The 24,130-nt window shown below is 43.5% G+C and overlaps 2 protein-coding genes across 3 annotated transcripts; both read left to right on the top strand.

Annotated features, from left to right (window-relative positions):
• Positions 1–2,942: 2,942 nt before the first annotated feature.
• Positions 2,943–16,244, top strand: meltf (melanotransferrin). Its single transcript, XM_071346425.1, has 16 exons — positions 2,943–3,256; positions 3,644–3,798; positions 4,165–4,264; positions 4,915–5,100; positions 5,557–5,707; positions 6,022–6,089; positions 6,884–7,071; positions 7,835–7,997; positions 8,530–8,681; positions 9,075–9,171; positions 9,893–10,087; positions 10,700–10,853; positions 12,252–12,319; positions 12,712–12,899; positions 13,173–13,365; positions 13,485–16,244. The coding sequence occupies exons 1-16, from the start codon at positions 3,214–3,216 to the stop codon at positions 13,538–13,540; spliced, it is 2,157 nt and encodes a 718-aa protein (XP_071202526.1). The 5' UTR covers positions 2,943–3,213; the 3' UTR covers positions 13,541–16,244.
• Positions 16,245–21,004: 4,760 nt separating this feature from the next.
• ncbp2 (nuclear cap binding protein subunit 2) lies at positions 21,005–23,194 on the top strand. Of its 2 annotated transcripts, none has more exons than XM_071346431.1 (4): positions 21,005–21,195; positions 21,720–21,901; positions 22,193–22,331; positions 22,729–23,194. In XM_071346431.1, exons 1-4 carry the CDS (start codon positions 21,121–21,123, stop codon positions 22,798–22,800), a joined length of 468 nt encoding a protein of 155 aa, XP_071202532.1. In that variant the 5' UTR covers positions 21,005–21,120; the 3' UTR covers positions 22,801–23,194. The 2 variants fall into 2 exon arrangements, with proteins under 2 accessions (XP_071202532.1, XP_071202533.1); XM_071346432.1 differs by having other exon boundaries at positions 21,045–21,195; positions 22,895–23,194.
• The last annotated feature ends 936 nt before the right edge of the window (positions 23,195–24,130 follow it).

Genomic DNA, 24,130 nt, shown 5'->3' on the forward strand with positions numbered 1-24,130 from the left:
ACAGTGTGTTTGATCAATGAGAACTTGGCACACAGACACACTCTCTCAGCATATCAACAGGTTCAAGTCCTCGAGGCTCAGCAAGATGCGTTTCCTGTTATAGACAGCTGTCGTGTTTTATGGGGCAATAAAGAACAGGTATCTGAAAGTGGATAGCAATAAGTGGGGTATATTGGAGTTGATGGTAAAGTACCACCACCGGACCGGAGGCATTAGATTGTTTTATGATGTACGTCTACTGTTGTACTGATTTATAGTTAGTAGTTCAGTCACTTGACGTTCCCAACCAAGAGGAATACTGAGACATGTAAAAAAAAAAAAAAAAAGAACACCTGGACTTCCTCCATGGACCCTGAAGGGACCACAGACCCCAGTTTGGGAACCTCTACTGAATTATATATACACTACATGACCCAAAAGTATGTGGATACATGCTTGTCGAACATCTCATTCCAAAATCATGGGCATGAATATGGAGTTGGTCCCCCCCCCTTTGCTGCTATAACAGCCTCCACTCTTCTGGGAAGGTTTTCCACTAGATGTTTGAACATTGCTGTGGGGATTTGCTTCCATTCAGCCACGAGCATTAGTGAGGTCGGGCACTGATGTTGGGCGATTAGGCCTGGCTCGTAGTCGCCGTTCCAATTCATCCCAAAGGTGTTCGATGGGGTTGAGGTCAGGGCTCTGTGCAGGCCAGTCAAGTTCTTCCACACCGATCTCGACAAACCATTTCTGTACGGACCTCGCTTTGTGCCCGGGTGCATTGTTATGCTGAAACAGGAAAGGGCCTTCCCCAAACTGTTGCCACAAAGTTGGAAGCACAGAATTGTCTAGAATGTCATTGTATGCATTAAGATTTCCCTTCACTGGAACTAAGGGGCCTGAACCATGAAAAACAGCCCCAGACCATTATTCCTCCTCCACCAGACTTTACAGTTGACGGTATGTATTGGGGCAAGTAGCGTTCTCCTGACATCCACCAAACCCAGATTCGTACATCGGACTGCCAGATGGTGAAGCGTGAAACATCACACCAGAGAACACGTTTCCAAGGCTCCAGAGTCCAATGGCGGCGAGCGAGGGAGTGGGCAATTGGCATGCTGACTGCAGGAATGTCCACCAGAGCTGTTGCCAGAGAATTTAATATTAATTTCTCTATCATAAGCCACCTCCAAAGTCATTTTAGAGAATTTCACAGTACATCAAACCGGCCTCACAACCGCAGACCACGTGTAAACCACGCAAGCCCAGGACCTCCACATCCAGCTTCTTCACCTGTGGGATCTTAGACCAGCCACCCGGACAGCTGATGAAACTGAGGAGTATTTCTGTCTAGTAAAGCCCTTTTGTGGGGAAAAGCTCATTCTGATTGGCTGAGCCTGCCTCCCCAATGGGTGAGCCTGGCTCCCAAGTGGGTGGGCCTATGCCCTCCCAGGCCAACCCATGGCTGCCCAGTCATGTGAAATCCATAGATTAGGGCCTAATTCATTTATTTTAATTGACTAATATCCTTATGTGAACTGTAACTCAGTAAAATCGTTGTTTTTGTTGCATATTTTCAGCTGATGAAACTGTGGGTTTGCAAAACTAAAGAATTTTACCACAAACTGTCAGAAACCATCTCAGGGAAGCTTATCTGAGTGTTTGTCGTCCTCACCAGGGTCTTGTCCCTGACTGCAGATCGTAACCGACTTCAGTGGGCAAATGCTCACCTTCGATGGCCACTGGCACGATGGAGAAGTGTGCTCTTCACGAATGAATCCCGGTTTCAACTGTACCGGGCAGATGGCAGACAACGTGTATGGAGTCGTGTGTGGGCGAGCAGTTTGCTGATGTCAACGTTGTGAACAGAGTGCACATGAAACATGGTGGCGGAGGGGTTATAGTATGGGCAGGCATAAGCTATGGACAACGAACACAATTGCATTTTATGAATGGGAATTTGAATGCACAGAGATACGGTGACGAGATCCTGAGGCCCATTGTCGTGCCATTCATCCACCGCCATCACCTCATGTTTCAGCATGATAATGCACGGCCCCATGTCACAAGGATCTGTACACAATTCCTGGAAGCTGAAAATGTACCAGTTCTTCCGTGGCCTGCATTCTCACCAGACATGTCATCCATTGAGCATGTTTGGGATGCTCTGGATCGACGTGTGCGACAGCGTGTTCCAGTTCCTGCTAATATCCAGCAACTTCACACAGCCATTGAAGAGCAGTGGGACAACATTCCACAGGCCACAATCAACAGCCTGATCAACTCTATGCGAAGGAGATGTGTCTCGCTGCATGAGCCGAATGGTGGTCACAACAGACACTGACTGGTTTTCTGATCCACACCCCTGCCTTTTTAGGTATCTGTGACCAACAGATGCATATCTGTATTCCAAGTCATGTGAAATCCAAAGATTAGGGCCTAATTAATTAATTTAAATTGACTGATTTCCTTATATGACCGTTATATTATTATAATTATATATATATATATATTTTACTCTTTAAAATATTGTTGCAGGTTGCTTTGATATATTTGTTCAGTGAACCAGCATCTTACCTAAGAATTTTTTTTCTTTCGTTTTATCCTCATATCCCATTCAGAAATTACTTTTGTGAAAACATTTTATTTGATTGTATTGAAACACTGGCAAGAAAACAAGAGAATAATGACATAAGAAATACGACAGCAGCATGGGACAAGATGGATTAGTTATGACGGTGCACTTTTATTACTGGCCTAGTCTTCACATAAAACTTAGAACAAGATTCCAGAAATTGTATTTGTCATTGACAGGGTCAGGCAGAAAAGTTACTACAGTTACTACCCCCCCCCCCCCCCCCCCTTGAGATGTACGATGGAAAAGCACCGGGCAGGGCCAGCAGAGGTGGGGTCTTTCCCCGTCAATGGCCTCTGTGTGTTCGGTCTGGCCAAGCGCCAGCTGCGGGCAGTAGGGACGTGTCTTTCCAGGTATGAGCTAACTGTCTGGAAGTCACGAAGTTTCAGAGAAAACGTTAGACGAAGAATAGCTAGAAAGTTTACCGATTCCCATACAATTATGTTGTAAAATACTCATAACTTGTTTAACGGTATGCGGAAAGCTGAAGTTCAACTTGGAACTTGTACTTTGGAGCCCCTATCAGAGATCGGGCAGTTATAAATAAAGAGATCGTACAGGATCAGGCATTCTCACGCCTGGCTGACACCGTTACTATGTGGGTACTCGTCGCCTCTCTCATATTAGGCCTTCAGACTGGTGAGCTGTTTTTTTTACTCAATATAATAGTATATTAATTATGGAGGTGTGGAGGTAAAATAACGACATATTTTAATCTGCCCTAGATTCAGACTTGCCTAGTTAAATAAAGGTTTACAAATAATAATAAAATCATAGTTATGTGTGTATTATAAAACGATAATAGCTGCAAAGACTACATTTGAATAAAGGTTGAATTAAAATGAATCCGTATAAAATGCTAGATATTATCAGCACATTGAGGTTTCCGGATGGAATTTCAATTTGCTACAGACGAATTTGCGCAGTCGACGTTTGGTTGTGTACTCCATGAACATTGGGTATTGAGTAGCCATAGGACAACAACAAAAATATGATTATTTTTGTTTGAATGTGTTCCCTATTCAGTGTCTGGCCAGAGCACTATAAAATGGTGCGTAATCTCCGCTCAAGAGATGACCAAATGTAACGCCATGGCGCAGGCCTTCAACAGTGTGGCCATCCGTCCGACTATCCAATGCGTCAGCGACGCGTCTGTGGAAGGATGCGCGCAGAAAATCGGGGTAAGTGGGGCTCGTTCAGATAAATAGGGCACAATTCCGTTTATATTACAATCATATTATGATAATGACTTCCTATTAAACTTGATCAAATCTATAAAAAAATATATATATATATATTCAGTTGTTTGTGACAGTTGATGTTTATCTTTTTATATTTTCCTAATAATTGCTTTGATATTGTTTGTTTATTTAAGTCTTGGATAGGATAATGATATCACCTTTGGAGCATGTGTTGACCTAGTTGTCTAGGAGTATCTGCCGATATCCTGAGTCCGACTGATTAGGAAGCAACACTGTTTAATTTCATACAGTTCCGTTAACCATTGAAACATGCTATTTAAACCCCTCTTAATTTTATTTTTCTAGAAAAACCAAGTAGATGCCTTTTCAATGAGCGCTAAGAATATCTACACATTTGGGGAAGAAACTAACTTCAAAATAGCTGCAGGAGAGACTTCTGCTGATGGTAAAGAGTTTATGTTATATTTCTGATATTGCAGCACACTATCACAGTATGTCTATCACCAATTTCGCATAAAGTAATTTGTGTCTATTTCACGATCATTTGTGATAGTGCGTTGGATATTTTTACTCTGTTTTATGACATGCTTGTGGAAACCTTACCCTTAACGCAGAAAGAGGAAGACATTTTTTGGAATCTGAAATGTACCTACAGTAACTTATAGATTGTGGAGAGAGAGACCCATTTAACTCAGTTTTCACCTCTCATACTGTAAGCTGGCATTTAATTTAAAAAAATTAACCTATATTTATACAGGTTTTTCTTATTGAGATAACATCTATTTTACAAGAGAGAACTGGTCCAACAGCAGTAGGGGGAACAACGTTTCAGACAAAAACAACTTACATGAACAAAACTATAGACACACATACAATACAACAATTACATATTAAAGTAAATCGCATGCATTAAAGTAACGTTTAGAATGATTGGACATGCTAATGAGCCACGAAGCCACTGTCTTATGAAAGCGGACGAGGTCATATCCCTCAATTGTGTCTGTTTTGACTCTGTTCCTCAACGTGAAAGAGGGGAGGCACATGATCAACTGGTCCAATAACACATTACTATCACCCTGACCCTGAACTCCACAGGAGAGGGCACCACCTACTATGCGGTTGCCGTGGTGAAGAAGAGGAACCCGGACATCAACATCAACACACTGAAGGGCAGGAAGACGTGTCACACAGGGAAGGGACGTACTGCCGGCTGGAACATGCCCCTGGGATACCTCATCGACCAGAGCAAGATGTCTGTCATGGGCTGTAACATCCCACAGGGTAGGGAATTGGGACACACACACTAGTGTACACACGCACACACACACACACACACACACATGTGCGTGCCCGTACGCACAAAAAACACAGACAACCACACGGATACACACACACCCACATAGAAAAAAGGGAAAAGGAAAGGGGAGAGATACCTAGTCAGTTGTACAACTGAATGTCTTCAACTGAAATGTGTCTTCCGCATTTAACCCAACCCCTCTGAATCAGAGAGATGCTGTAAGGGGGTGGGGGGGCTGCCTTAATCGACATCCACGTCTTTGGCACACAGACACACACACACACACACACACACACACACACACACACACACACACACACACACACACACACACACACACACACGCACACACACAAACATACAGTACACACACTCTGCACACTACACTGTAGGTGCTTTGAAACCAATACCCCACCAACCTGTTTGTGGTGTTCCCCCAGGCGTGTCAGATTTCTTTAATGCCAGCTGTATCCCTGGGTCACAGGGAGACCCTCCCTCCCTTTGCCAGCTGTGTAAAGGCAACAACGATGGACAGTTCGTATGTGACAACAGTGACAAGGAGAGATACTACGCTTACAACGGGGCCTTCAGGTAAGATGCACCCTGACACTGATACTGTACAGCCTTTACTACTGGACAGTAAGGTACACTGATACTGTACAGCCTTTACTACTGGACTCTCAGAGATTACCCACACATTATGATCTCTCTCTCTGTCTGTCTGTCTGTCTCTCTGTCTGTCTGTCTCTCTGTCTGTCTGTCTCTCTCTCTCTCTCTGTCTGTCTGTCTGTCTGTCTGTCTGTCTGTCTGTCTGTCTGTCTGTCTGTCTTGTCTTGTCTTGTCTTGTCTTGTCTTGTCTTGTCTCTCTGTCTCTCTGTCTCTCTGTCTCTCTGTCTCTGAGACAGGTGTTTGGCTGAAGATGCAGGAGAGGTGGCATTTATAAAGCACACCACAGTTATGGAGAACACAGACGGTAGGCCGAGCTCCTCTCTATCCTCCATGTTGATTGATTCATTTCATTGAATTGATTTGATAATTAAAAGTAGTAAACTGCTGTAGTCGGAGACAACAATAAATACATTAAAAATGATCAAGGACCTCCCGAGTGGCGCAGGGTTCTAAGGCACTGCATCACAGTGCTAGCTGTGGTCTAAGGCACTGCATCACAGTGCTAGCTGTGGTCTAAGGCACTGCATCACAGTGCTAGCTGTGCCACTAGAGATTCTGGGTTCGAGTCCAGGCTCGGTTGCAGCCCCATGGGGCGGCGCACAATTGGCCCAGCGTCGTCCGGGTTAGGGAGGGTTTGGCCGGCAGGGATATCCTTGTCTCATCGCACACTAGCGACTCTTGTGGCTGGCCGGGCGCAGTGCACGCTGACACGGTCGCCAGGTGTACAGTGTTTCCTCCGACACATTGGTGTGGCTGGCTTCCGGGTTGGATGTGCATTGTGTCAAGAAGCAGCGCGGCTTGGTTGGGTTGTGTTTCACAGGACGCATGGCTCTCGACCTTCGCCTCTCCCGAGTCTGTACGGGAGTTGCAGCGATGAGACAAGACTGTAACTACCAATTGGGGAGAAAAAAGGGGTGAAAATACTCAATGCAATTAAAAAAACACCAACAGAAGCACAAATTAACAATTTACTGCAATATCAACAGTACTGAGGTTCCTGTTTAAGAGTCACCTTACGTTGGCACCAAACACCTTACGTTGGCACCTGCTGGTGTATGTATAACTGTATAACCCGGTGTCTGTCCTGCTGTGTTTTAGGAAACGGTGACCCTGCCTGGACCACTGGGCTGAAGTCTTCAGACTACGAGCTGTTGTGTAGAGACGGGACCAGGGCCCCTGTGAGAGAACACCGCCGGTGCCACCTGGTCAGGGTGCCAGCCAGGGGCATCGTGGTTAGATCTGACATCAGTGGCACTGTGGTCTATAACATGCTGACAGAGGGACTGGTGGGTAATACTCTTCATCCCAACCTTAAAGCGGCAATCTACAGTTTGAACAATAATAAACTGATTTGGTAAACAGCCGAGGGACGGGGCTGGAGAAATGAAACTCTGAAATACTGGATACAAGGACTGACAATCCATGATATCAACATGATAGTTTTTACCATGTTTTGAGGCTATACAGTGTTTGTTTACATTTACATTGTTTACAAACAAAGGAGTAAAACAATCTTATATTTTAGGTTCTGATGGGGTACGACAGTTGAACTAAGATCATGAGGTTTAGTTATATACATTATATAGCTATATATAGTCAACTCAAATCAAATGTTATTGGTATGTACATTATATCCTTCAACAATCAATATATTTATACATTTAAAGTCTAAAAATGGATCTAGCAACTTCAGATTGTCGCTTTAAATGTGTTGTGGGTTTTAGTACAGTATTGGTGCTTACAAGACCATTAGGAACACGGAAATCTCCAACCAGTGCGTTCAAGAGAACTGTCTGTTTCTCACTATGGCAAAGACACTCCGAGGCGTAGTCACTCCGAGGCGTAGTCACTCCGAGGCGTAGTCACTCCGAGGCGTAGTCACTCCGAGGCGTAGTCACTCCGAGGCGTAGTCACTCCGAGGCGTAGACACTCCGAGGCGTAGACACTCCGAGGCGTAGTCACTCCGAGGCGTAGTCACTCCGAGGCGTAGTCAGAGGAACCCTGGATTGAAGTTTTAATAAATCCTGGTTGTGTTTTTCTCTTCCTCAGACGAAGTCAGGTTTCCCCATCTTTCAGTCGGGCGAGTTAGGCAGCAATTTGTTGTTCAGCGATTCGTCCACAAAGTTCCTGCGGCCGGAGTATGATGATCCTAAGGCGTGGATGGGCTCCATCTACTACAGCACTCTCAAAGCCATGGACTGCGTCCCAGCGGGTGATGCCTCCTCTCTTTACCTCTCTCTCTCAACCCCTCTCTCTCTCTCTCTCTCTCTCTCTCTCTCTCTCTCTCTCTCTCTCTCTCTCTCTCTCTCAACAGCAAACGTTACACTTACAGAAGTTACAAAATAATAAAGATATTTCAAGTGTCATATTATGTCTATATACAGTGTTGTAACAATGTGCAAATAGTCTCTCTCTCTCCCTGTACCTTTACCCTTTCCCTCTCTCTCTCTCTGTACCTTTACCCTTTCCCTCTCTCTCTCTACCCCCACCCTCCCTCTCTCTCTTTCTCTACCTCTCTCTGCACCTTTACCCTTTCCCTCCCTCTCTCTCTCTCTCTCTCTGTACCTTTAACCTTTCCCTCCCTCTCTCTCTCTCTCTCTCTCTCTCTCTCTCTCTCTCTCTCTCTCTCTGTCTGTACCTTTACCCTTTCCCTCACTCTCTCTCTCTCTCGCTCTCTCTATCTTTTTTTCACTCTGTGCATGTTTGTTTGTAAGTACTGACTATTGTTCTATCTGTGTGTGCAGATATTCCTCAGTCCCTGCGTTGGTGTGTGTTGTCCAGCGATGAGCAGCAGAAGTGTGCAGACATGGCCGAGGCCTTCAGTGCCAAGTCTCTGGTCCCCAGTATCCAGTGTGTGATGGGATCTTCAGTGGACGACTGCATGAAGAAGATCCAGGTACATTTGACTTTTCTAAACCCTGCCTATCTGCCACTCCAGCAGGCTCAATCTTACTTCTCAAAGTATTAGAATGAAAGAAGGGGCAGCAGGTAGCCTAGTGGTTAGAGCGTTGGATCAGTAACCGAAAGGTTGCTAGATCGAATCCCCGAGCTGACAAGGTGTAAAAATCTGTCGTTCTGCCCCTGAACAAGGCAGTTAACCCACTGTTCCTAGGACCGTCATTGTAAATAAGAATTTGTTCTTAACTGACTTGCCTAGTTAAATAAAGGTTAAATAAAATAAAAAATACTATGTGAACCATGTGGCAGACTCATAGGGCTTTCTTCCTACAGGGGCTGTTGAAAGAGACTTGGATGTAGGAAACATATCTTCCCTTGTGTGTGTTTGTAGAATAAAGAGGCAGATGCCATCACCCTGGACGGAGGTTACATCTACACAGCAGGGAAAAGATACGGCCTGGTGCCTGCTGCTGGGGAGAGCTACACAGGTAGGATACCTCTACAACCAAACTGACCCGGCTGCTGCTGGGGAGAGCTACACAGGTAGGATACCTCTACAACCAAACTGACCCGGCTGCTGCTGGGGAGAGCTACACAGGTAGGATACCTCTACAACCAAACTGACCCGGCTGCTGCTGGGGAGAGCTACACAGGTAGGATCCCTCTACAACCAAACTGACCCGGCTGCTGCTGGGGAGAGCTACACAGGTAGGATACCTCTACAACCAAACTGACCCGCCTGCTGCTGGGGAGAGCTACACAGGTATGATCCCTCTACAACCAAACTGACCCGCCTGCTGCTGGGGAGAGCTACACAGGTAGGATCCCTCTACAACCAAACTGACCCGGCTGCTGCTGGGGAGAGCTACACAGGTAGGATACCTCTACAACCAAACTGACCCGCCTGCTGGGGAGAGCTACACAGGTAGGATCCCTCTACAACCAAACTGACCCGGCTGCTGCTGGGGAGAGCTACACAGGTATGATCCCTCTACAACCAAACTGACCCGCCTGCTGCTGGGGAGAGCTACACAGGTAGGATCCCTCTACAACCAAACTGACCCGGCAATGTTTTCCTTAACTTCTTTCCATGGGCTTTGATCATGTGATGATTTGCTGCAAATCAAAATGTATTTTGGGACAATAACTATAGACGCACACTGAAGCCTCCTCCTCTCTCCCTCCTCTCTTCTCTCCTCTCTCTCCCAGGGGACAGGGATGGCAGTATCTACTATGCTGTGGCAGTGGTGAAGAAGTCCAACAGTGACATCACCACGCTGGAGAACCTGAGGGGGAAGAGCTCGTGTCACACTGGCTATGGCCGTACGGCTGGCTGGAACATCCCCATGGGTCTGCTCATAGAGAAAGGTCTCATCAGACCTGCTCAGTGTCAGATACCACAAGGTAATACACCAGGGACTCTGTCTGTCTGTCTGTCTGTCTGTCTGTCTGTCTGTCTGTCTGTCTGTCTGTCTGTCTGTCTGTCTGTCTGTCTGTCTGTCTGTCTGTCTGTCTGTCTGTCTGTCTGTCTGTCTGTCTGCCTGCCTGCCTGCCTGCCTGCCTGCCTGCCTGCCTGTCTGTCTGTCTGTCTGTCTGTCTGTCTGTCTGTCTGTCTGTCTGTCTGTCTGTCTGTCTGTCTGTCTGTCTGTCTGTCTGTCTGTCTGTGCGCACGAGCATGGGAGTGTGTGACTTCATTTCACTTTTCTCCTCAGTAGGTCTGTCTGTCTCTCTCTCCTTCTGTTCTCCTCAGTAGGTCTGACTGTCTCTCTCTCCTTCTGTCCTCCTCAGTAGATCTGACTGTCTCTCTCTCCTCCTGTCCTCCTCAGTAGGTCTGACTGTCTCTCTCTCCTTCTGTTCTCCTCAGTAGATCTGACTGTCTCTCTCTCCTCCTGTCCTCCTCAGTAGATCTGACTGTCTCTCTCTCCTTCTGTCCTCCTCAGTAGGTCTGTCTGTCTCTCTCTCCTTCTGTCCTCCTCAGTAGATCTGACTGTCTCTCTCTCCTTCTGTCCTCTTCAGCCGCTGGAGGTTTCTTTAAGAACAGCTGTGTCCCTGGTGCCAATCAGCCTGGTTTCCCTGGCAACCTGTGTGACCTGTGTGTGGGAGACAGCAAAGGGCAGAACAAGTGTGAGAAAGGCAAGGACCTGTATGATGGATACGATGGAGCGTTCAGGTACAGTACATCTCACAACTTCCTGATCCATTTAAAGACAGATTGAGGGCTCTGTTCAGTCTGTGAAGCTGACTATATTCAGTCTGTGAAGCTGGCTCTGTTCAGTCTGTGAAGCTGGCTTTGTTCAGTCTGTGAAGCTGGCTCTGTTCAGTCTGTGAAGCTGGCTCTGTTCAGTCTGTGAAGCTGAAACGTGACCGTTTCCATAATAGAAATGTAAAGGTCATTTGTAATTTAGTGGACGTATGAAGCGTTTACCGGGCCTGTTGTCTCCGCTAAAGCTGGAACATTACCTTTCAATTTCAATCACGCTGTAAAGCTGAACCTCCGCAATTTCAATAGAGCCCTTAGAGTTTTATAAAGTGGCAAGACAATTCCATTGTAGTTATAACACCATTTACAATGTTATAGTCAAACTATGTACATCGGCCCTGGTTTGTTGTAATTGTAGACAGTAGGGAACATTCTAGAGAGAGATAGCATCATTGACATATACATTTAACATTTTAGTCATTTAGCAGACGTTCTTATCCTGAGTGAGTGCATACATGCTGATACTGGTCCCCCCCCCGTGGGAATTGAACCCACAACCCTGGCGTTGCAGTTCGTTCAGACATTCCTATGGGGAAAGAATAGGGTTTTGGAATAAATGCAGAAAATGAGGTCTGAGGTAAAAACAGACTTAGGAGTTCTTATACATTCTGTTCTATAAGATAATAGCAGTCAGTTAACATGACCTTTATGAATGATTACACTTTATGGGATTACATAACAATACATAAATTCAACAACAACAAAAATGACGTTAGCTGATGAAGATAATCTCATGGAACAAACTGTGTCAGATCTCCTCAACCTGTGTTTTACCACAGACCTTATTTTCTGCCTTTCTCCAAAAACCCTACCAAAAAAAACGCCATTCATTTTCTCCATAGTCTTTGTCCAACGAACCATGGCAGAGTTAGTGCCAACATAAAGAACCATGGCAGAGTTAGTGCCAACATAAAGAACCATGGCAGAGTTAGTGCCAACATAAAGAACCATGGCAGAGTTAGTGCCAACATAAAGAACCATGGCAGAGTTAGTGCCAACATAAAGAACCATGGCAGAGTTAGTGCCAACATAAAGAACCATGGCAGAGTTAGTGCCAACATAAAGAACCATGGCAGAGTTAGTGCCAACATAAAGAACCATGGCAGAGTTAGTGCCAACATAAAGAACCATGGCAGAGTTAGTGCCAACATAAAGAACCATGGCAGAGTTAGTGCCAACATAAAGAACCATGGCAGAGTTAGTGCCAACATAAAGAACCATGGCAGAGTTAGTGCCAACATAAAGAACCATGGCAGAGTTAGTGCCAACATAAAGACCCCATTTACTATTTAACTCTATTTGTATCAGGTGTTTGGCCACGGGAACTGGAGAGGTGGCCTTCATCAAGCATACCACTGTCTTCCAAAACACTGATGGTAAGTGTGTGTGTGTGTGTGTGTGTGTGTGTGTGTGTGTGTGTGTGTGTGTGTGTGTGTGTGTGTGTGTGTGTGTGTGTGTGTGTGTGTGTGTGTGTGTGTGTGTGTGTGTGTGTGTGTGTGTTGCGTGTGTGTTGCATACTATCTCCGGTCAGGAAACCAACCATTGTTATCATTGCACCATAAACCCATAACCCCACTACCGGAACCATAAACCCATAACCTCATTACCAGAATCATAAACTTGTTCAGAGGATGTGGAAATGTTTTCCAGTCATTAACAACTTGCTGACACGTTGCTCTTTGACTCCATAACTTCATATCAGTATTTGTGAATTAGGAGAGTTATCTATCTCCATGTATCTCTGTGTGTATATCTCTCTGTCCTCTAGGTAATTCAGGTGAGTCGTGGGCCATTGACCTGCAGTCTAAGGATTTCCAGCTGCTGTGTCCCCATGGCTCCAGGGCAGAGGTCACCCAGTACGCCCACTGTAACCTGGCCCGCGTCCCCTCCCACGCCGTTATGGTACGGCCCGACACCAACATCTACGCCCTCTATGGCCTGCTGGACAAAGCACAGGTACGACTGACTGGGCCATTGGTTTGTTGAGTGATTGATTGGGTGATTGAGTGATTGAGTGAGTGAGTAGTTGATTGATTTGTTGATTGAGTGAGTGATTGGTCGATTTGTTGATTGATTGAGTGATTGGTTGATTTATTGATTGGTTGATTGTATGCATGTGGCATAACATAACATAAATATCCCTTCTACACACACCTTAAAACAGTGAACTACATGCTGATAAAACCAAGTGGTAGTTGATAGACGTGTGTCCTCTTCATCTCCCTCCAGGAGTACTATAGTAGTGACACAGGTTCAACGTTCAAGATGTTTGACTCCTCTAAGTACCAGGGCTCTGACCTCATCTTCAAAGACTCCACTGTCAGCATGATCGGAGTGGCCGAGAGGAAGACCTATGACAAGTGGCTGGGACAGGGCTACATGGACTCACTTACCAACATGGAGTGCAACTCCTCTGCTAAAGGTACAGAACACAAACTCACACACACACTTTGATCTATCTCATGTGACTGACGGTAATGCTTTAGGAGCAGTAGCTTTCCTATGTGCTGGTGTACTGAAGTATGTTTGTTTGGCCTGCAGTACTGTCTTCCCTGCTCCTGGTGGCTCTGATGAGCTCCATCTTCCTCTGGGTGTAAGAAGCCATGTTCCAGCCCCAACCCACCCCCCTGTCCAAGTTCCAGCCCCCTGTCCAAGTTCCAGCCCCCTGTCCATGTTCCAGCCCCAACCCAGCCCCCCTGTCCATGTTCCAGCCCCAACCCAGCCCCCCTGTCCATGTTAAAGCCCCAACCCAGCCCCCCTGTCCATGTTCCAGCCCCTTGTTCATGATCCAGCCCCCTGTCCATGTTCCAGCCCCAACCCAGCCCCTTGTCCATGTTCCAACCTCAACCCCTTGTCCAAGTTCCTGTCCAAGTTCCAACCCCAACCCAGCCCTCCTGTCCATGTTCCTGTCCGTGTTCTAACCCTAATCCAACCCCCATCCATGTTCCAGCCCTAACCCTAATCCAACCCTAACCCTAGTCCATGTTCCAGCCCTAATCCAACCCTAACCCTAGTCCATGTTCCAGCCCCAACCCTAACCCCTATCCCAGCCTGAACCCCTGTCCAAATCCCTAGCCACATTCCCAGCCTGAACCCCTGTCCAAATCCCTAGCCACATTCCCAGCCTGAACCCCTGTCCACATTCCCAGCCTGAACCCCTGTCCAAATCCCTAGCCACATTCCCAGCCTGAACCCCTGTCCAAATCCCTAGCCACATTCCCAGCCTGAACCCCTGTCCAAAACCCTAGCCAAATTCCCAGTAGCAACACAAAACCTCTGTTTTCGTCCAGCCCCATTCCTTACACCAGCCCCAGTAGCCACTCCCTCTGTAGGGAATCTCTCCTCTTCTGCCAAAGCACCAGCAATAACACTACACATTACCACCCAGCACATTACTACCCAGCACATTACCACCCAGCACATTACCACCCAGCGAACCGCAGCAGCATTTCCTGTCATGTTGGAATCTTTAGAAGATGATGTCCGCATCCCTTCCTGTATCTGATTCATAGCTTATGATTGTACTTTAGATTCATAGCTTATGATTGTACTTTAGATTCATAGCTTATGATTGTACTTTAGATTCATAGCTTATGATTGTACTTTAGATTCATAGCTTATGATTGTACTTTATACTACTGTATGTGTTGATGCTAGGATTTGTGAGGAAGGATAACATGTTGAAAATACTATTTGACTTGGGTCTAAATTATGGTTATTGTTGTTGAGTCAGTGAGTCAAAGTGCTTATTGAGTCAGTGAGTCAAGGTGCTTATTGAGTCAGTGAGTCAAAGTGCTTATTGAGTCAGTGAGTCAAGGTGCTTATTGAGTCAGTGAGTCAAAGTGCTTATTGAGTCAATGAGTCAAGGTGCTTATTGAGTCAGTGAGTCAAAGTGCTTATTGAGTCAGTGAGTCAAGGTGCTTATTGAGTCAGTGAGTCAAGGTGCTTATTGAGTCAGTGAGTCAAAGTGCTTATTGAGTCAGTGAGTCAAGGTGCTTATTGAGTCAGTGAGTCAAAGTGCTTATTGAGTCAGTGAGTCAAGGTGCTTATTGAGTCAGTGAGTCAAAGTGCTTATTGAGTCAATGAGTCAAGGTGCTTATTGAGCCTGTCTCTCAATGGGGAGAAGATCCTGTCTTCTTTGGTTGAGCTATAGAGGATGAAGTCCTTCCCAACCAGAGATGACGAAGGATTTGCTATTATGCTTACTAACGGTAACTGCCATATCAGTGAATATGCTTTTACCCGTTACATACTTTACTATGCAGTGTTGGTCTCTCCGCAAGGTGTGTGTTGCTTACACGGACTATTGTGAGTACTACTTATGAGCACAAGCCATATCTGGGAATATGGTGTGTTTTGCACATTCTGCCTTTACTGTATAAGCTAATGCCATATCAGTGAATATGCTCTGCTTGTACTACAGGATGTGTGTTGTGAAATGTTTTGAAAAGAGTCCTATAGGTTGGTGTTTTATTCATATGTTCTCCCCAAATCCTGGAAAGACAAACATTTAAGCCAAGACAACTTGCTCACTATCTGTATTTAGGGGCTCGATTCAATCCGTATCGCGGGAAGTTCAGCGTTACAGCGTGAATAGAGGCCTAGAAGTTTCTATTTGCTTGGCTGGTAATCAAATTCTACAATAAGAATGATGTGAATTATAGCCTACTGATAAATATGGATTGGAAACCTGCTTGCACCTGATATGCACTTGTATCGGTCAGAACTTTCATTCTTTATTTGGAGAGAACATTGAACAAGCCATCCTTGTTTTTGCTTTTGAAACTTAGGTGTACTTTGATTTTAAAGTAATGTGGAATTTTGAAAATTACAGAGTCAGGTTTAAATTCTTATATTACATTTCAATGTTGTACACATGAGCTAAACTCCATCATCTATAACAATAGTGATTATAAGGAATGTAACTCTACCCAACTCTGATCGAGTGCTTCTTGATTCCTGCATTGCCACCGTGACAGCGCATAGTGTTCGTTTTATTTTTGCTGCTCTCGTGCAATTTTGTGTTCCTGTCCAGAATATCAGCTTGATTTTTTATGTTTATTTGAATGAGAGATAAGTTTATATGATGCTCAGATACCATATCAGTGTATATGTACAGAGTACTGACTCATTTCTGTCAGAAACAAACGCTTGCCTTCAAAGTCAAAAGCAATTTCTTCGATGAAATGATAAACATGTAACTAATATTTAGTTGCCAGGCCAGTGCGTCTGCATAAGTATTGCTACAAACTGCTTCTTTAAGAATTCTCTGCTGTTCTTATTAAAAATCTGCATATGGAAGCTGGTGGTTTATCGTGAAACATTTTACTATCGTAGTAGGTTGTGAATGAGAACCTGGACATTGTGTCAGTCAGCCCATCTACAGAGTCAAGGACTGTGCAATACATTCTTGGTGGACGTGACAATCTCCACGTTGATTGTTTAAAGTTACAATGAAATATACTCGCACACAATTATGGACTGAAGTCCTTGAGTTCTTTGCTGTAACTGCAGTTTGAATGGAAGTTCTTGGAAGAGTTTGTGAGGTTCTGGGAATTATGGCTTTGATCACTCAAGGTTCAGAACTAAGGAGAGTTATTATAGCCTCTTTATGGGCCAACCTATGACAAAGTGAAACAGTGAACTTTAAACATGCAAGGTGAGTTGAGGTTCGTCTACACACAGTAATCAACACAATGCTACTCTTAGCCATAGCAGACTCACATAAAGGCAAATACTTTTTTCCAATTACTTTTGTACTAGCTAGTAGCTAGCCTAGCCTAGCATAGCCAATATCAGTGTAGTAGCTAGCATAGCCTAGCCCTAACTGTCTGCTACCCACAATATCAGTGTAGTAGCTAGCATAGCCTAGCCCTAACTGTCTGCTACCCACAATATCAGTGTAGTAGCTAGCATAGCCTAGCCCTAACTGTCTGCTACCCACAATTTCAGTGTAGTAGCTAGCATAGCCTAGCCCTAACTGTCTGCTACCCACAATTTCAGTGTAGTAGCTAGCATAGCCTAGCCCTAACTGTCTGCTACCCACAATATCAGTGTAGTAGCTAGCATAGCCTAGCCCTAACTGTCTGCTACCCACAATTTCAGTGTAGTAGCTAGCATAGCCTAGCCCTAACTGTCTGCTACCCACAATTTCAGTGTAGTAGCTAGCATAGCCTAGCCCTAACTGTCTGCTACCCACAATATCACTGTTGTTAAGACACTTATTTCAAAGATAATGCACACTGCCTAACTTATCAGTCAGCTTACTCCTCAGGTGTAAAACACACACTGGTGTCGGTGACTAAGTGCTCAATTCAATCCATATCACTGAAGCGTTACAGATTTCGCAATAGAAATGTAAAGGTCATTTCCGATTGAGCCCGACATGCAGCGTTTACCGTGAAAGCCAACATTGCCTTTGAATTTCAATTGGACTTTAGAGCAGAATTTGCCACAATACGGATTGATTGAATAGAGGCCTAAACCTTATGTGTTGTCTAGTCATTTTTCCTCTGAATGATCTTTTATTGGTAAAATACATTACATTTAATTTAAAAACACACTAAGATTTGTCCAATAGGTGAGGACAATCCAAACCTTCAGACACCTCAAGTCATATGTCATGGGAACTGACGTGAAGCTGCATTACAGCAAACATACTATATGGTGGTAATCTGCAAGTCAAATCAGGTAGACAATTCCATATCTACAAACACAAACTCCTGAATAAAGACGAATGTGTAGATTGCAACGAATCTCTGTCTCCAGCATGCAGACGTGTTACAGTAGGCTAACCCACCACAAACCCAGACCTGTTACAGTAGGCTAACCCACCACAAACCCATTCGTGTTAAAGTAGGCTAATCCACCACAAACGCCAACATTCATTACAAGGGCTCAACTTTGGTAAAACATTTTTACCCAGTCAGATAAACAGTCCAAACAGCCTACCCAACTGCTCGGAGGCGTCCACATGGTCCTAAAGCACACCGATGCCATGTTTTGTATCACATTCCAAATATAAAACTGGGGGGGGGGGGGGCAATTTCAGGATGTGGGGGGGACATGCCCCTCCATCACCCAGTGAAAGTTGCACCCCTGATTCATTACGTGATGATATCTCCCTGATGGAAAATTAATCTTGAGTATGTTTTGAGACATGGGAGCTGGTTTACCAGTAGCTTAGTGTTCCCTTCAATATATTAAAAGATTGTCTCAGTGATGTAACAGTAGTCGGACTTGACAGTTGTGGGACGGGTCATGTTGTCGGTCACGTTATCAACAGTTCACATGATTGTTTGTCTGTCATACAGAGTTCTATCACAGGAATTTTATTTCACATTCATTTCTTCATTTCTTTATTTGTCCCTGAGCGTCTCTGAAGCCATCTTTCAACTCCTTGACAAAAGTCTCCCTCACTCTTCTGAACCGGGTCCCGATGTCACCAACGTCTCGGGGAATCCGGCCGTTAGCCTCTTGCCGAACCTGGCGTAGGGTGTCTGACTTCAGGACCTTCGCCGTTGCACCCCTCCCAGCGATTTGTGCTTTGATGATCGCAAAAGCTGCGATCTGTGCCGCACGTCGGATAGGACGAGACTCCGCTAGTTTCTCAATGACTCGTGGATTGTTCAGGAAAGAGAACAACATACGAATGATGGCCATCTCGTACAGTAAATAAATGGTCTTGTTACCTGTAAAACAAACGACAGACAGTTTATGTTATTTCACTGCCCAGAGTTAGCTAACCAGCTAGTCAGCTGAGCTAGCTACTCGTGGTAGTTAGCTGCCTTCCGGAAAATACGTTAGTTCATGAGAAAACATCAATACTCTTTTTATTATTATTACATGCAGGTAAGGAACCACTGGTAAAATTAAGATTAATATCGAAGAGTTTCTCACATACTTCCTTGTTCATTCAGATGACCGCTACTTTGAGACGCGAGGTTACATCAGAGACACACTATTCTGCCAGCAGCATAAAAGATGACGTCAATTTGTTTGGTAATAAAGAATCCTTCAAAATAAAAGCCTGCATTTTAAAACATTGCAACGTGGATAACTAATTCAAAAGATATTACATTTTAATCAATGTCCATTTTTATTGTGCTAATAAGTAAATACAAGAACGAATTTATAGAAACAATTGCAAATCTGCTTCTTAAGACCACTATCGATGTATTATGAGCGAAATGGCAGTGGACACGCTTTTATGTGCAAATATTGATATAATAACCATCATATCGAAACCTGGAGTTACGCAATGACAGGTTGTGTGGTCCTCCCACTACGACTCCATAAAGCATGTAGTTTATTAGGCTACAGATGAAATAAATTATGATGAACTTCACAGGGTATTGAAAGTGCAAGGTGGTGAGCTTGATGCTTTGTTCCAATAAATATCCAGGGTCTTATTCTGGTGACATGATCATCGATGCTTGGCTACCGTTTGACAAATTAAAATAACCTCACTCTTTTGTCCATAATAATGTCATCATGTAGGCTGTACCCAGACTGTATCTGCATGCTGTTGGGTAGAGCGCACCTGCCAATACCAGAGTGGGTACATTCGCTATAAAACGCAAAAAAATTTCGTGACATAATCATCAGTAGATTTGAAAATGTGATGGAAACCCATTTAACTTTTAATTTTTATTTGGTACATGGGAATTTTACCACAAAAGTCATTTTTATGTGTCGTATGTTCATCACGCACAGACTTCTATCCACAACAAGAACATTTGAACATTTTATTTATGCATATTTTAGAATATTTGCATGAAAATCTGTTGCCAATTGGATGGAAAACTAGCAATAGAATGGAAATATCGTTACAAAAAAAAACAGGAAATCACATTAATTGCACTGCCCCTTTAAAAAAAAACAGGAAATCACATTAATTGCACTGCCCCTTTAAAAAAAAAAACAGGAAATCACATTAATTGCACTGCCCCTTTAAAAAAAAACAGGAAATCACATTAATTGCACTGCCCCTTTAAAAAAAAAAACAGGAAATCACATTAATTGCACTTCCCCTTTAAAAAAAACAGGAAATCACATTAATTGCACTGCCCCTTTAAAAAAAAAAAACACTAAAACTAAAACAGGCTGATTCACATACTTAATTGCCTGCTGATGGGTCAACTGTGGATGGTCTTCCCATTGATTAAAACTGATTAGGTAGGTTTATGCCACCAGAACACACCCAATTTGCCAACAGTTGCCTGGACTTCACAGAAACATGAACATTCATACAGTTGCATTGTATTTTCTACAAACCGATTTGATATGAATATTGAATTGAAAAAAAATGCAACTGATATCGATACAGATTTTCCATTTCGGTGCCCATAACTCATTTAATGGATTTATTCTATAAGTGATTGAAATGACTGAATTGTATCATAGTGTGTGTTAAACCAGTGGTTCTCAACATTTTCCAGTCACTGTGCCAATTCTGCTCTGCCTGGAGTACCCCTGAAGTACCCTCTCATATGCATTTTACCAGTAGGCCTATGGTCTCATTGGTCTTCTCAAGTACAGCCTGTGGATAGACCTAGTACCCCGAGGGGTCCTAGTACCCCTGGTTGGCAACCACTGTGTTGGACCATGAATTAACTGACACATTTGATGAAATTTCAGACCCATGTTTCACAACACAGGTACTATACTTTTTATATATAGCCCAAAATGTATTTGGGGTTTCAAATAGAGTGTATTGCATTGTGGCCAATGTAATGAGCTGAGTAGAAAGTGTTTCTGGGTATACAGACCTCAGTCCCCCATGAAATAACACCATATATAGATTCTACAGATCCTAGTGAGTAATTACAACCCTACTTTTACTTTGGCATCTAGAATAGTTTTCTCTCTGTAAGACAATATGTATTTAATGTAGTGTACTGCATTGGGGACATTTATTTTACCTTGGAACTTGTTTTAAAAAACACATTTAATGCAAATGTCCGTTAAATATGAACAAATATGAATCATTGTTAATGTTCAGAGAATAATTTTTGATATATGAAAAAATAAAGGATAATTACACTTTTTTACTATTACGTGGGGACTTTTATTTTGAATATTTCTAAATTCCGTGACCCGGAAGTACTTTTTTAGTGTTGTTGACGAGACATTGGTGTAAGGAACACATTTCTCCGCTCATCTTTGAAGAGACACAATGTCTATTAAATTGAATGCGCTATTCAGCGACTCCTACGTTGATGTAAGCCAATACAGAGACCAACATTTTAAGGTAAGGAATAGTTTAAATCAATCGGGAACCAACCAGTAGAATAGTTTTGCTAGCTAACGTTAGATATCTGTTGCGCTAGCAAGCTACCGGTAGCTTGCAGCGTGCTGTCTTTTCTTTCAGACAAACGTTGTTAATCACTTACCTGTGGCTTTCAAACCATGAATATTGTATTTAAGGATGTTTTCCTCCTAGGAATGGGTCAAAAAGTGTTTTCAAAAAGACCAACCTGTAATTAGCTACAGTTTAAAGAGCAAATCAAAATGACCTCTCATTAGTCTGGTCTAAGAGTCTAGACATAACATAATAAATGTAAATCCGAGACATTGAAATTAGTATGATATGTTTGGTATGGTTACATGAGATGGAATCTTATTTAAAGCGTATATGATACTGCAAACGTTTACCCATATCAGTGTGAATTAGTGGTGAATAATAGCTAATGTTAACAGCTAATGTTAGTGTAATTGGCCTCCTGACTGCAGTTACTAATCTTCTAAAGATGTTCTCCCCTCTCCATCCTCCAGGGAAATCGATATGAGCAAGAGAAACTGCTGAAACAGGCTAACACGCTCTACGTGGGCAACCTGTCCTTTTACACCACAGAGGAACAAGTGTATGAGCTCTTCTCCAAGAGTGGGGATGTGAAAAGAATAATCATCGGCCTGGATAAGGTGAAGAAAACGGCGTGCGGATTCTGCTTCGTCGAGTATCCTTTAAAAAAAAACTTGTGGATGTTGTGTTTTGGTTCAACATTTTTTATTCTATACCCATACACTTAGGGTTCCCGGATCCAGATTGAAACTAGTCCTACACCCAAAAGGACCCAGATTAAGCCTAGTCCTATCAATCAAATGTATTTATAAAGCCCTTCTTACATCAGCCGATGTAGTCCTACACTAAATCACAATCAGTGGAGATTGACCATCGGAAGTCCTTTTAGTCCAATAGTAGGCTTAATCTGTGTTCCTGGAAACTGGCACCTTGACCCCTGTACCAGATACTACACGCGTACAGATGCTGAAAATGCTATGAGGTTTGTCAACGGGACACGTCTGGATGATCGCATCATCAGAACGGACTGGGACGCTGGTTTTAAAGAGGGCAGGCAGTATGGCCGTGGCAAGTCCGGTGGTCAGGTAAATTTACCCAGGAGAAATGCACGTTTACTACCTCAGAGACAACAACAGTGGTATATTAGTTATCTCTTGTATATTAGTTCTCTAACTCTCTGGTTGTTTATATTGGAATTGATAGTTTTCACAAAATTGTAGTTTTCATTAAAGTGGTACCGTTAACTGGCTATTGTTTGGATGAGAACTTTGAAAGTTACATAACACTATAACATTACTGTATTATCAACAGGATAAAACATGTTCAATGTTAATGGGTTATGTAATTGTGACCGTGTTGTCTTACTGTTCTGGAACTATCATGAGGAGACAAAGCTCACAGTTCTGTGTCAACTCCTAATAGACCCAAATACTTAACAGGGTCTGTGGCAAAACAAACAAGTCAATCTCTTTTTCTCCTCAGGTCAGAGACGAATACAGACAAGATTATGACCCAGCCCGGGGGGGCTATGGGAAAGTCGTCTCACGGCCATAAAAACGTGTCCTATGCTGTTTCTTTGGGCTATGGGGAAACTAATGTCATGAGCCTGAGTCAACATGTTATCTGCTGATTCTTTGCCTTTTTCCAGGTCAGAGATGAATATAGACAAGATTATGACCCTGCTCGGGGTGGATATGGGAAATTAGCTCAGCTGCAGAGACCTCCCGAGGGACGGAACAGTTTTTAGTTTGGTGAATTTGATCTGGGTTGAATTTGGGTTCCAAGCAGACTGCCAGAGTTTCCTATTATGACTCGTTTATTTAGAAGTCTTCTGTGAAGCATTTTTCAGTTAGCCATAGTTCTAACAGTCAGTGTGACACACGTTTACAAATGTAATTGTCTCCCAAACTGTATACTTTCAAAAATAAATACATCTTTTTACAAAGTTTTTTATTTTCTTAATGTATCTACTATATAAACTGGAACACTACTTTGGGAATGTGGAGCAACTCTTCTGATTGGATTGAGTAGTTTCTCATGGATGAAGTGTGTGTGTGTGTTTAAGGCCCATGGAGGTGATACTGATGTCTTTTCAGAAATAATGGCTCCTACGGTTGCCATCAGTATTGCCTCCATGGGCCTTAAACAGCCAGCAGTGAACCTGTGTTTACACACAGAGAAGCTACGGACCTAAAACTTGCCTGTTCGAGTTGCGACAACTACAGCAATTTTGACTAACCTTAACCTAATTCTCCCAACCTGCTGCGTAGGCTAGAAACCATCAGTGTCCCCACACCGGGATTCAATAGGATCGCAGGTTATAGGCATTGTGGCTTTTAAAAGGCGATTTCCGACTGCGCCGACAGATGCAGCGTTATCTTGAATGGGATCTGTGACTGCAGGAACATTACTTTTTAATTTAAAGCTGCAATGCCAATAGTCTGCGATCGGATTCAATCTGTAGTGCGGCTGACATTTTAAAAGCAACGTTACCGCATTCACATGTCGGCTCAATCGGAAATTACCTTTAAATGTAAACTGTATCAGGGAATCACCACACACTTGCTCCTCTGTCAGAGAAACCCTTTTGTTACACCAAGTAACTTTACAAACTCCATATCACTGACCATTAAACATCCTCATGTGGGAGATTGTTTGCTGATCGAGTTGACAAACATCTGCTCTTTTGTCAATTTCAGAGAGTAAACCACCGAAATGGAATTTCAGTGTACTTCCTGAATTTAAATGGAATTGACCCTGTTCTCTAAATAATAAGCATAAAGGAATCATCGTGGCTGGGCATCCTAACAACCCTGTGCTCTCTGTCATCAACATTACTTAAAACTAAAGTGTTTGAATGTATTCAGGGATTAACTTGGGAAGG

Source organism: Salvelinus alpinus, chromosome 16, assembly GCF_045679555.1.
Source record: "Salvelinus alpinus chromosome 16, SLU_Salpinus.1, whole genome shotgun sequence".
NCBI lineage: Eukaryota > Metazoa > Chordata > Actinopteri > Salmoniformes > Salmonidae > Salvelinus > Salvelinus alpinus.

Coding starts and splice junctions, on each gene's coding strand:
- meltf (XM_071346425.1), top strand. CDS start 3,214: ATGTGGGTACTCGTCGCCTCTCTCATATTAGGCCTTCAGACTG. Junction 7,998..8,529: donor CATGGACTGCGTCCCAGCGG/GTGATGCCTCCT, acceptor CTGTGTGTGCAG/ATATTCCTCAGTCCCTGCGT. Junction 12,320..12,711: donor TGTCTTCCAAAACACTGATG/GTAAGTGTGTGT, acceptor TCTGTCCTCTAG/GTAATTCAGGTGAGTCGTGG.
- ncbp2 (XM_071346432.1), top strand. CDS start 21,121: ATGTCTATTAAATTGAATGCGCTATTCAGCGACTCCTACGTTGATGTA. Junction 21,196..21,719: donor ACAGAGACCAACATTTTAAG/GTAAGGAATAGT, acceptor TCCATCCTCCAG/GGAAATCGATATGAGCAAGA. Junction 22,332..22,894: donor GTGGCAAGTCCGGTGGTCAG/GTAAATTTACCC, acceptor GCCTTTTTCCAG/GTCAGAGATGAATATAGACA.